The 13,631-nt window shown below is 45.3% G+C and overlaps 1 protein-coding gene across 1 annotated transcript in view; it reads right to left on the bottom strand.

Annotated features, from left to right (window-relative positions):
- Nucleotides 1–13,631, bottom strand: part of VPS54 (VPS54 subunit of GARP complex) — a 73,828-nt gene that overhangs the window by 55,260 nt on the left and 4,937 nt on the right. Inside the window, exons 2-4 of the mRNA XM_066595492.1 lie at nucleotides 4,292–4,445; nucleotides 2,934–3,175; nucleotides 1,373–1,448 (exon numbers count right to left, since the gene is read on the bottom strand). Of these exons, the coding sequence (XP_066451589.1) occupies nucleotides 1,373–1,448; nucleotides 2,934–3,175; nucleotides 4,292–4,436 (463 nt within the window). The 5' untranslated portion in view covers nucleotides 4,437–4,445. The remainder of the gene's footprint in view (nucleotides 1–1,372; nucleotides 1,449–2,933; nucleotides 3,176–4,291; nucleotides 4,446–13,631) is intronic.

Raw genomic sequence — 13,631 nt, 5'->3', positions numbered from 1 at the left:
CTATGAATCGGCATCCTTTCAGAACTTGAAAGAAGATTGAAACAATACAGTGTAAAAACGGTAACAAATACATGGCTGCACAGCCACAATGTAACCACTATATATGTATGGTGCGAGTGGGTGCACGTTTACATAATGGTGTCAACAATTCACTAAAAGCCCCCTAAAGGATAAAGTGCTGAGAATCTCGGTGGTCAGACCCCCACCGATCACAACGTGATGGCAGATCCTAGCCATCCTATAAGAGGAGAAACCTCTTTGAGGCTACAGTGAAACAAGCAGGGGCGATTTTGCTCAGTGAAAAACTGCCCATTTTCCATGTAATTATACTATTTTCTTGTGTTTTCATGACGCACGGTTTTCTCTGTTCTACACTTCCTGGTTCTTTTCTTCATGTGGCCCCCATAATAAGCTGTGTTAAAAACGCATTCGCAGGAAAAAAAAAAAAAAAAAAAAAAAAAAAAAAATCGCATACAAATCACAAGGCATGCAATTGAATTGCATTTTTTTTAAAAGCTCCTATAGACAATAATGGGCGATTCTTAAAGAACAAAAAAAAAATAGGAGATGCAGTGATGTTTATAACTTAGACTAAGGGTCCAAGAGAAAAACCACTTGTGTGAATTCACTTACTCAAATGAATGTGCTCTTTTGCCATGCAAGTTCTGTCCATCTCCGAATCGGACAGAAGTCACACGGGAAAAACCATCTATGTTAGTGCTACGTAGATAGGAAAGACGAGTGACTATCAGCCCCCTTTGGTTCTGTACGTCTCAGTGGAAAAGCTTATGAATCAGAAATGCTAAGCTTCAATGTGCCAAATCTGTCATCAGCCCACTGTAAATCAGACATCAAGTGTCCCCTTGCATATTACATTGCCTGTGCCCCCTACTAAAATCACCAGGATTTGCTGACAAATAACAAAAATCTATATAATTTAATGGAAGAAACGCCTGATACAAAGATATATGTTAATAACCAATAATTTAAACTTGTGAGGTCCTATAAGCACCATAAACCAAGTCAATGGGCTCTTGGGACAGGGGCCGCTGAGTCCAGGGGTATGCTACTTATACTCATCCGCCTCCCTATTCCTTCAATGCCAACCTGAGCAGCCAACGATCGGAGCATGCATCAGGCTTATCTCTTCATTCAATGCATACTGTTCTCTATGTGTGCATGCAAACAGAAAACAAATAGATCAGATCGATGTAAACACTGAGCGGTAGCTTAGTAGGAGAGTAGCAAGGGTGCAGGGAGGCAGGCGAGTATAAAAAGCCCAGCCCGAACTTATTGGCCTCTCCTGTGAGCCTATAAACTTGAGCTTACGCTGCTTACAGGACGCATTAGGCTCTCTTTAATGGAGACATACCATGTGAAAACGCCGTCCTGTTATAGTCATCTTTCGGAGGACATACGGATTTCCATTTGTCGTGATTTTTTTCTCTCTGAAGGTAAACAGAAAACATGTGAATTAACCTTCGCTAGCTCCTCTGGAGACAAAAAAAATATTCTAGTGATTACTTTGTATCCCCACAATGAGATCTTCAACTCGTTAACCATCATAAAGCAAAGAATAAAAAAAACTCACACGTCACGGATGTGTCTCAGATTTTTGGTGTAACGTATGTGGATGGGTTTCTCAAAACCACATGCGTCTGTAGCAGACGTAAAATCTGCACAGAAAATTCAGGGTATGCTGTACATTTCCCAAAATGACCAGATTGCAAAACTGGACATTTCTGATGACTAGCAATATTTATATAGTATCGCTATAATAAAGAAATAAAAATTTTGAATTGCCAATATCAGCATAAGACCCCATTTACACAGGATGAGTGTCGGGCAAATGATGCCCGACACTTGTCCGTGTGTCTCCGCGCTCTTGTGCTTCTGCAGAGGAGCTAGCAGAGCTGGCTGGTTCACGGAGCGGCCAGCTGGGGAGGCGGGGCAGTGCAGGAGATTTTTCTCCTCTCGCTCCCCCGCCCCTCTGCATTCACATAACACAGCGGCCGTTCACTACTGAACAGCCGCTGTTTAAACTGCACAATCAGTGATGAGCTTCATTGTTCATGCAGCATGAAAGATCAGTGATGAAGCTCATTGCTGATCATGCAGTTTAAACAGCGACCGTTCAGTAGTGAACGGCCGCTGTGCTATGTGAATGGAGCGGGGCAGGGGAGCGAGAGGAGAGAAATCTCCTGCACTACCCTGCCCCCCAGATGGCTGCTCTGTGAGCGTGACAGCTCTGCTAGCTCCCGTGCAGGAGCAAAGGAGCGCAGAGACACAGGTATGAGTGTGGGGCATCAATTGCCCGACACTCGTCCTGTGTAAATGGGGCTTTAGACTCTACTTGGCATCAATCTGCCTAGAATAGTTAGGCCTCCTTACACTGTAATTTCTGTTGACTGGCTCCATCACAAGAACTGAACAATTAAAATAATAGAAGTACTGAATGTGGCACTTCAGTGACATGAACAGTGCCCGATGTACCCTACTGACTATAAAGGCGTCCATCGAACGTCCATCATGTCGCCCAGCACTTTATACATGATCTTATGCAATTGTCACATATTGACATGTTTTTTTCCTGAAAGTTCAACTCCTATTAAGTTTAATGACACCTGCGCCTGCAGTTACAAGCACCGGCCAGAGGATCTGCTGCGTTGGATTTTTTTTGGTTGTGGTTTGCAATACTTGGAAAGCTGTTCAAGTTAAACAGCCCGTGTGCGCCATGTGTAAAAACGCAGGGTACGTCAATGAGCAAAGCTAAATTTGACTGGCAATCTGTGGTTTTAACTTTTGACTTTGTCTTCCGGCACGACAACCTTGATTGACCAACAACGACCAATGAGCCACTCAGAAAATGGCCGTCTACAATCTCTACTGGTTGGCCAGCTTCTAAAAACCTTAGTAGAAATGGTTTAGCTTACTAGGCTGGTTTGCTGGATGTAAGGTGAAAAGTGTTCCTGGTTAATGGGTGGAAGATTGGGTGAGGGTAAGATGTCCGTCTCCACAAAGTCTTGGCCCCATGTCTTCGTAAAGAAATCAAACTCCCGTTTTGCGAGTCGGGGGTCATTTAATGCTGCTGGGAGGTTCACTTTGGAATGATAAATAGTCCATTTGTGCTGATCGGCAACCACAGACGGCTCGTCACACAAACTGTTAGAATCACCTATGGAAAGCAAAGTAACGACAAACCGAGTTATATGCGAAGCACTACAGCATAATACACTGAACAACATACCACTCAAGTAAAGTACAGCACAACCGCACGTGTAATATGTAATATGTCAAGCATCATCGTTACTGCTATTAACAATTATCTTTTCTATAAGTTCCCGTATTTTATTTTGTTCTGTACAAATCAGAAGTACATGGCAAGACTTTACAAGGCAGTTCAGTAGCCAAAACCCTGTGACAGATTCCCTTTATGGGACTTCTTGGGGACCATAGAAATCTGTCTATTATCAATAGTAAATATAAGCAGAGAGCAGGTACCGTAGATGCAGCTAGAGTGCCCCTCTTCATTCACTTAACACAGCGGCCGTTCAGTACTGAACAGCTGCTGTTTACACCGAACGCTTAGCGATCAGGCTGCATAAAATCCTGATCACTGATCGTTCAGTGTAAACAGCAGCTGTTCAGTACTGAACGGCTGCTGTGTTACGTGAATGGAGAGGGGTGGGGGAGAGCGAGTACATGCGGGGACAAGTGTCTGGCATCCTTTGCCCGACAGTCACCCCGTGAAAATGGGGCTTAAGAGGGTCCGTTTTTCTGCTCCGTTATAGAGTGGTTGAATGGAACCATTATAAGACGGAACCAGACTGACCCATTGAGTATAATGGGGTCCATTCAGTTTCTGTCTGTCTGATCAGCATTATATAGGATGCAATAGCGCTGCATGCTACCAACCCAATAATTATCACTCCTATGCTTTCACACAGGAGTGATAATAGCTCAGTGAATGGCGGTGGAGCGCGACGGTGATATTTTCCAGCTGCCCGTCTCCAGTCATAGTAAACAGGCAGCTGTTCATAGATGAAGGACTGCCTGTTCACACGGACCGATCATCATTTGATTTTTATGCCTGTATAAACTGAACGATGAAGATAAGTAAACGAATTGCTGTTCGCTGTTCAGTCGCTGGCAGTTTACACGGAACGATTACTGCACAGTTTCGCACAATCCAGCGATAAGCTGAACAATAATCGTTCCGTGTAAAAGGGCCCTAATAGGCCGAATACAAAAAAATATATATTTCAAACAACCCGGGAGTCAGGGCACTTACCTGTAGGCTCTTTGGGACAAACATCCGGAAGTGAGCGTACCAGTCCTAGCTGCTGGGAAGGATCCAGTCCTTTTCTGTACAAGGACTTGCTGCTGTTTGAGCGAGGCACTACTGAGGAGCTGTGGCTCGACGCCATTGCATACATCTAGAAAACCTGGGAGAAAAAAAAAAAGAATACAAATTTGTACCGAGTGCAATTTATGTCTCCTACTATTACAGATTAGCATTTAAAGCTACATTAGTTTAAAGGGCCGTCTAACGCACTTGTGATTTCGCCATGCACGGTGTATGTGAATTCACAAAGTCACGCACATCATCTAAGCCTTCAGACCAGAAAAATATTGCAACCCGTCTTTTCTATAATGAATTGTGCATGAACATGGAGCGTGGTAATATTTCCCGCAGCCTAATGCAGCGAACGATTAAGTCATCAGAAGGCATGTAACAGTATACCGGGAACTGAATAATTCATGTGCCAGGTCTACAGTGCATACACCAGAGGAGATTATCTTTCCACTCGTTAAATGGTAAGCAGGGACAGGCTTCGAAGAGTGTGTGATTATATAAGAATATATATATATATATATATATATATATATATATATATACATATTACATACATACATAGATACATATATACATACATACACACACACACACACATATATATATATATATACACATACATACATACATATACACACACACACACACACACACGCACTTACATCTATGAATTACATGAGATTTAGCCGCACTGAAGCCGACATGCCACGCAGAATTCAAAGCCGCGGCATGTCAATTGTATCGCCGTTTCCGCGGCGGCCTCTCTATGTGGAGAGACGGCTGCAGCGAAATACAGGCAGCGAAGCCGAATGGCGCAGGTTTTGAAGCAGCATTTCTGCCGCGGAAATCTCGCAATATATTCGTGCTGACACGCTGCGGTCATTCCACAAGGTTTCCGCCCTGTGTGACCACAGCCTAAAGGGGTTTTACCAGAATACCAAGTTATCCCCCATCTATAACTCGCTGATCAGTGGGGGTCTCACCACATAGATCCCCGTCGATCTTGAGAACAGGACTCCTGTGTCCCGTTCTCCTGTCACTGCAGTGCTGACTGAGCATGCGGGTCGGCGCTCCATTCATTTCAAATGGAAGTGACGGAAATATCCGAGTGGGGATCTCAGCGGTCCCATTAAATGTGAATGAGCACATCCTAGGCCAGCGCTCCATTCAGAATGACATTGCTGCCGTGATAGGAGAACGGGACTCGGTGAGACCCCCACTAATCAGCGCCCCCATTGGTCAGCGCCCCCACTAATCAGCACCCCCACTGGTCAGCGAGTTATCCTGTACAGAGGGGATAACTTGTCATTCTGGTAAAAGCTTTTTAAGTCAGTATGTAAAAGCAAATGTTCAGCCAGAATATCTCACATTGCAATTAGCTCTGTCAGAGCGGAGGAGAAAAAGGTCAGAAAACTCAATGATGGATATTTTACTGAACACATATCAGTACATACAAGATCTGTGAGCAGACAAAACCCATTCACTGAGGCCCACGGAGGGAAAAAATGTATCTGCTATACATATTATAACTAATGCGCAAAAGTACAAAGCGCAAAGACGTACGGAAAAAGAAGAACTGCACCCCTATGTACCATCCGTAACTCGCTAAACTGTGTCAGAGAAATATACATACTACCTACCCAGAAAGCTGCGGACCAAATGTCATAAAAGTATAATCACTTTAATAAATGATATCGAAGACAATAACAATGGGCGCCGCAGCAAAGATAGAACTCCGCCTCCGTCACGTATGTGGGACTCACATGTGGAACAAGATAACTTTCCGATCCGAGTGGGTGCACTGGCTTACCTCTGTCACAATCCAGCTTTTCCCCCCGGGATACATAAATATACAATCTTATGCTGTCAGGAGCCGGAGAATACCCGGTTGTGTAATATCGCCACCCCTGCTTCGTACCCTCGCTCCATACCCTTCAGGCCAACCGGCCCAGCCACAAACTATCCTGGTTAGAACACCTCCAACTGTCCTCCTTTCTAAAGGCCAACTCTGGGAAGGACCACTTACAATCCACCCAACCCCAATAGAAGACCTAATCCTACAGAAGAAACCTCCCACCCGGGCCCTATCAAAAATGGATAACATCCTTCGGACACAAATTACCGCAAGCTATCCTCATTTCACCAGCGCTTGGTGTCCGTTGCGGTCTCAGATTGGGACAGAGTCTTTGCATTTTCCCACAGACTATCAAGGAAAAGAGTAAGGCCCCGTGCACACGGGCGGAAATTCTACAGCGGGATCTCCGGCAGAATTTCCGCCCCTGCCTGCCCGTATAAGATTGCATTACAATACGCACTCCTATGCAGACGGCCGCGGCATGCTCTATTTCTGTGCGAGTCTCGCGATCAAAGTATCGCATACTGTAGTCCGCCAGAGGGGCTTAAAAGTAAAGTAAAAAAAAAGATCAATAAAGTTTTTTTAATTGTAAAAAAAAAAGGTAATAAAGTTTAAATCACCCCCTTTCCCCTTTTGCCATATCTATAATTCAAAAATCTAAATCCTAAAATAAAAATACATATTCGGCATCGCCGCGTCCGTAAAAGTCTGACCTATCAAAGTAGCGCATTATTTACCCCACACGAAGAACGTAGTCTGGGGAAAAAAAGCACTTTTTCAGTCACCCTGTCTCCCAGAAAAAAAACAGAATAAAAAGCAATCAAAAAGTCATATGCATTTCAAATTGGTACTAACGGAAACTTCAGGACATCCCGCAAAAAATGAGCCCCCGCACAACTACGTCGACAAAAAAAAGTTATTGCGCGCACAAAATGATTGAAAAAAAACAAATGTCTTTGAAAAAAGAAAATAAAAGTAGTATAGTAAAAAAAACTATACAAGTTTGATATCGTAGTAATCATACAGACCCATAAAATAAAGTTATCATGTCGCTTTTGCTGCAGTTTGTGCGCCGTAGAAACAAGACGCACTGAAAGATGGCGGAATGTGTTTTTTTTTTCCATTTTACTCCACTTAGAATTCTTTTTAAGCTTTTCAGTACATTACATGGTACTTTAAATGGCACCATTGAAAAATACAACTTGTCCCGCAGAAAACAAGCCCTCATACAGCGACGTCGATGGATAAATGGGAGGAAAAAACGAAAATGGAAAAAAAGGGCCGCGTCATTAGGGGGTTCATTTCAGTTTTGTACAGTTCTGTATTCTGTAAAACAGGATCTGCAGTTAAAAAATGCTACTGCGAACCCAGCCTTAAATGGGTTATCCATGAAGTGGCTGCTGGTATACACCGGTGGTCAGAGAGGAAGCACTGCTCCGACCCCTTTGTAGTGGCCGCGCTCGTAATTGCAGGCTCAACTCTCATTGGAAGCTGAGCTTTCCGCTGCGATCCCGCTGTATCCTGGCGACTGCTTCCTTTAAGGAATCCGGAAGCTGTTATAACAATCCTTATATCTTACTATGACTCACATGTATGACGCCTTAACATACATTCATAGTCTGATCACGTGTTACAGGAGTTCTAGCTTTGTTGTGACCTATTTTTATTGCCTTTGACACTTTTTAACAATCCTACTTTTGTTACATTTTAGTCTGCAGCTGTTTGTATAGGAAACATCTATATTATAACGGTGACAGAAGAAGATATTGGAAATGTTAAAGAGGGACGACTGTTTTCTATATAGGACCTGCACCTATCACACTTTTATAGCATTTCCTATGAATAGGACATAAATGTCTAAGATGGGAATACCCAGGACGTCTGGGATTGGAAAACAAGAGTTTACTTTTTTTTTCTTTCCTGAGAAACTGCTCCGCTCTTGCTCAGAGGTTGTGTCTGGTATTGCAGGTGAGCCTTGTTCATTCTGTAATCCCAGACAACCTTTTAAAAAGGTGTTAAACGATAATTACAAGTTATCTCCTATCCAGCAGTGAGCATGCAGGAGCAGCGCTCTACTGAGCCTCCACTTCACTGCTGAGATCCCCACCGATCAGCAGGTTATCCCCTATCATTTGGACAACCCCCTTAACTTGATCAATAACAACTGATGTTCTTACAAACCAGTCATACAGGTCACTTCTTATGGAACTTTTACAAGGGCCAACATAACGAGCGCCGAGTGAGACACCCGCCAACCAGCGCTCAATTGTGAATCGGCTTATGGGGACAATCACTATTCCGACCATTGATCCCCATAGGCAGGTTGACCATCTTCCTGTCCAAATGGGGAGATGTACCGCTAATCAGCAAGCGCTTTTATGCTCGCATAAACGAGACGATCAGTGCTGACTCATTCGACGGCTGATCATTGGTCCCTATACATGGCCCGACGGAGGAGGAAGGCTCAGGCCCGGTAATTGGCCATGTAAAGCGACCGTTCGTTCTAATAATACGTGGATCAGATTATTTCTTTGTTCTGTGGGCACATAACTCTTTCCGTGACACTTATCCGCACCGCTCAGGCATGTGTAATATATCCTGTGGATGTGTCATAAGTGTTCAAGAGGACTAGAGAAGGGAAGTTCTATCTGCTAAGACATTGCCTCTAAGGTGATCAGCATCAGACAGAAGGCCGGCATGACCAGGGAACATGGGGAGGTCCAGTCATTGGTACAGATTATAGCGTAAGGCTGTATTCACACGGACCAGAGCGAGTCGCGTCCGGGATTCTCAGGCGCAAAACGCATTGCACAGCCCAGGAACCCCCCATCCATGTGCTGCCTGTGGGAATCTGCACGGTACACGTCCTATTCTTGTGCCAGACTAAGAATAAGTCATATAGCCAGTTTTCAGACTCTGACCACCCGTCCGAGTGAGAAGTCATTCGCGTGCATGAACCCATTCACATAAATGGTTTATTTTCCCGTACAAGTTCCAAGCAGGTCGCAACGAGACGCAACTCGCATGGGAATATTGCCTGTGTAAATACAGCCTGAGGGCTGTTTCACATGAGCGGAGCAATTTTCGGTTGGCCATGCCACAGCCAGAACGCAACTGAAAAGCGCGTGAAAGGGCGCACAAATCTGTTGTTTGCGCGTCCGTTCAGACGGCCCAGGTCCAACACATATACACCGGATTGCCGTCGGGCAGGGGGCGACAGTCTAGCTCTGCTAAATTTCGTCCACCCTTCCGTCTTCCCACCGGCTCTCAGCAAGAGAAGGGGGTGGGAGCTGTGCTAAGCTCCCGTCACTTCTCCTCCCCTTGTCGGCTGCCAGCAATGGGAATGACGGGACAGGGTGGGAGCTTAGCAAGTAACCACCGCCCCCCCTCCGATTGCAAACAGCCGGCAAGGGGCGGAGAGGAGGAGGGAAGGGGGTGGGAGTTTAGCAGACACGCTGCTAAACTCCCTTCCTTCCCCGGCAGCTCCCATAGGAGTCTATGGGAGCCGCCGCCGCCATATTCTGGCTGGGTCACACTGGTGTGAGAATCGTGAGATGCACAAATTTGAACCCCATTGTCCCGCCCCTTGTCTACAGCCAGCAATAGGAGGGGCGGAGCTTAGCTGCAAACAGCCGGAGGGGAGGAGAGAGGCAGCGAGACGGTGAGGGAAGGGGGAAGACAGCTCAGAGGGTAGCGTATATTGGCCGGTCGTGAAAACAGCAGTCTCCTGTGAATAAGCCCTAAGGGTGAATTCAGACCGCAGTTCTGGTGGGGCTAAAAACATATCAAAAACAGCATTTTAGGGTGCCTTTACACTTGCGAGAAAATCACGCGTTTTGTGAGCGATGCGAGAGTGAGTGAAAACGCGGAATTATGAAACCAATGATTTCCCATTTGCGATGTGGAGTGGGAAAAAAACAGTAACATATCCCATCTTTCTGCGTTTCGTGGTTTTTTTTTATCTCCCATCTTTCGCTATGGAAATTCCTTTTATTTGCAAATCCCAAACTTGCGGTTTTCGTGCGAAGCGGTTTTAATATTAGAAACTCCTATTGTCTATCGTGATACAAATGTGCAAGAAAACCACATTGCTGACGATCAGACATCCCATGAGCAAACCTGCTGCGATTTTCTCGCGATGTTATCGCGATCGCCAGTGTGAAGGAGCCCGTAGTCTTTTACTGCGGTTTTCAAAGCGGTTACTAATTGTACTGCAACTGCATTGAAAACCACCACAAATCAAAAGCGGTTTTACCCGTACTGTCTGAATACACACTAACGAAGAAACGCTCTCAGGGAGAAAAGCACGGCGTTCCCACAAAAAAGAATTGAAATAGATTACATACAACGTAAAGAATTTATGCCATGTGTCCTCAGCTAATTAAAACTTATGAGTAATTGAAAATGGGAATCTAGAACAAGCAAAACGAGGGCACCTGGGCGGCGAAACCGGCAGGACGACTTGGCAGACTACTTGTTGTCATTTAATTTGGTGAGATCACCGCAAGGAAAGAAAATACCCGCTGGGATGAAACCATGCACGAGAAACATTAAAGCACCACTGTCATAACACAGTGACATTTTCAATAAGGGCACCTGGAAAAAGCCCATACAGGGTTAAAGTTGTCCAGGTGTAAACTAATGAAGGCCTATCCTCAGACTAGGTCGGCAACAGTAGATCGGTGGAGGTCCGTCAAAAGGATGCACTTGCGCATGAAGATGATTTCTGCAAAGAGACAGCTCTGTTCTCTCTGCAGTGGCCGGCACTGGTATTACAGGCTAAGTTCCCAATTCATTTTGACAATCAGTAGCCATCCTTTGCTGTGGGTAATAAATGAGCGTGCTGATATGAGAACCCCCAACCTTCTCCATTACCTTAGAATAGGACATGGGTTTTCCTAACCAGCCCACCCCTGCAAACTAAATTATGCTGAACCCCTTTAAATACAGCTGGAGAACACAATAGGATCAGTAATAAAAAGGTTAATAAGTTTTTTTTTTTTACAAAGTGTGATGTACATGGCCATACTCACATGCCCTTTTTAACCCCCTAGTGCCATTGGGTGTACATGTACAGCAGATGTCGTGAGCCAAACCGCCCCTAAGGCGACAGCTCTCGGCTCTTTTTGACAACTAGCACCTGACCAAAATGGCCAGGATCGGAGAGGATGTTGATCGTGGCCGTATAACCATTTAGATGCTGCTCTCAAACGTGAAAGTGGAATTCAGTGCTGTTTTACCAAGATTACAGGTTATCCCCTATAACTTGCTGATTGGCGATGGCTTCATAGCTGGGAACCCCACTGATCGCAAGAACAGAGGTCCCATGACCCGTCCTCTTCAAAATGAGGTTACTGCGCCCCCTGCAGGGAGGCAGAGATTAAATGTAGCGCTGGTTGCGCAAGCACTCCATTCACTTTCCATGGGACTGCGGACACACCTGAGTGGCGAGCTCTCGGGTATTTCCGTCAGCCGCACTGAAATGAATGGAGCGTAGACCGCACATGCTCTGCCGGCGCTCCGTTCATTCTGACATCACTGCAGAAGCAACCCCCGTTCTTGAGGTCAGTGGGGGTCTCAGACCCCCCACCGATCAGCAAGTTAGGCTGGGGGATAATTTGCAATCTTTGTACAACTCCCATAAATGACCTGACAAAGGGAACGGGCTCCTTTGGTCTCCCACGACGAGATGGCGAGGTGCCGTTCTCTTGCTATGGCGGCCTTGTGAATTATCATTAACCCTTTCCAATCCACTGTCTGATGTCTGAAGACATTATGATTTAAGGCTGTACAGCTCCGATGTTGGAAAACGTCTGTCGGGGTTCTCTTACTGTATATTGCCAGCCTCTCTGCTGTCGGAGCCTATCCAACGTGCCACCTCATGCAGTACTGGCTTTAGCCAGCATATAGCGCCGTTGTATAACGGCAGAAAAAGAGTAAGCCCCCTAGGAAAACCAGGATACAAATTGGATTGGAAAGGGTTAATAGAAGTTACAGCGTTCTACTAGATCTGTTGTACGACCGGTACCACATACAACTTATAGCGAGATTCTATGGGCTGCATCACATGCACCGACAGAGGCGCAAACCTTTACAATTATTCCATGCAGCAAGTGGAGAGAAGGCTTTAAACCGCTTCACAAGAGGTCTCAAGCTTACAGCTTTGTTCTAACTCAGTCAGCGATTTCTAACGAAGGTGTATAAAGTACAAAAAGTGAGAGCAGAAGGATGTGTAACCTCGAGGCTGAGCAAACAGGTGACGCAGGCGAAGTGTGTGAGCCTCAAGACGACGTGTCCCTGGACTCAGCGTGTGCAGAGACTCCAACTGCTCACCGCTTTACTGCATGGGGGAATTTACAGCATAGCTTTTGTACTCGAAAAACTTTTGAGCTCCAACAGTTCTGATGTAAAAAAAATAATAAAGTTTAAAAAAAAAACTAAAAACATTTTCGGGTAAACTGTCCGTGGACAGGGGGCCTTAACAGCCGCAATCAAGAGCTCTCTCAAATTACAGCTGTTACCGGCGGTTCCATAGAGCCCATATATCGATGTCCTAAATGCAGAAGGTATGGGCAGTGAGGAAGTATATAGCCAGGTGAATGACGTGAAGGGGTTAATGAAGTGTATTTAAAAATTTGCCTAATTTTGCATCTAAGAAGCTAGGTAATAATTAAAAAAAAAAGTGCATTGGTGTCCACTTCCTTTAAGTACTGAGCAAAGCGGTGTTCAAGCAGCCAGAAGATACGGTTACGACACCTCAGCAGATTACAGAAGCAGTTAAGCAGGTTGTTACCCTTCTGAATAACCGGCTGCGTTCTTCATCAGGAAGTTCTTCTGGCCGTAGATTTACATCAAAGACATTAGAAGTCAGGAACGTCAGATGCAAAAATCTCATTCACGTTTTGCAAGGGTCACATGTTAGGGTTTGCTGTACGTTAAAACAAGTGCGGACGGGCCGCGGGTCGGTCGGCATCCATTGACTTCAATGGAAGCCGTACGGGCGGAAACCGCACTAAAATAGAGCGAGCTGCGATTTTTTTCCTCCGCGAGCGAAAAATCGCAATTGATTTCCACTTGTCTGCAGGAAAAAGCGCTTTTCCAAAGCATGCTATGGGCGGTACTTTTTGCGGACAGCCGCTCCGGATTCTGCAATGTAAATATGCCCGTGTGCAGCCGGCCTAATTAGGAAAGGCAGACCTGAAAAAAAAATGTCATTGTGGTATTCTAGACTTTTTCCCCCTGTCATGTAAAGGCCGGCTGCACACGAACGGCATCCGCACCACAGATCTGATGCTGTTCGTTACACGCTACGTAAAAGCGCCTCTTCCTGCACACTCGTGGGACCGTATCGCGATTTCTGCGAGTGGAGGAAAAAAAAGAAATAATTTTTAAAAAAATTAAAAAATGGCAGCATGCTCT

This window comes from Eleutherodactylus coqui, chromosome 3 (assembly GCF_035609145.1).
Source record: "Eleutherodactylus coqui strain aEleCoq1 chromosome 3, aEleCoq1.hap1, whole genome shotgun sequence".
Lineage (NCBI taxonomy): Eukaryota > Metazoa > Chordata > Amphibia > Anura > Eleutherodactylidae > Eleutherodactylus > Eleutherodactylus coqui.
Note: the sequence above shows the minus strand (reverse complement) of the source record. Positions and strands in the feature narration are given on the sequence as shown.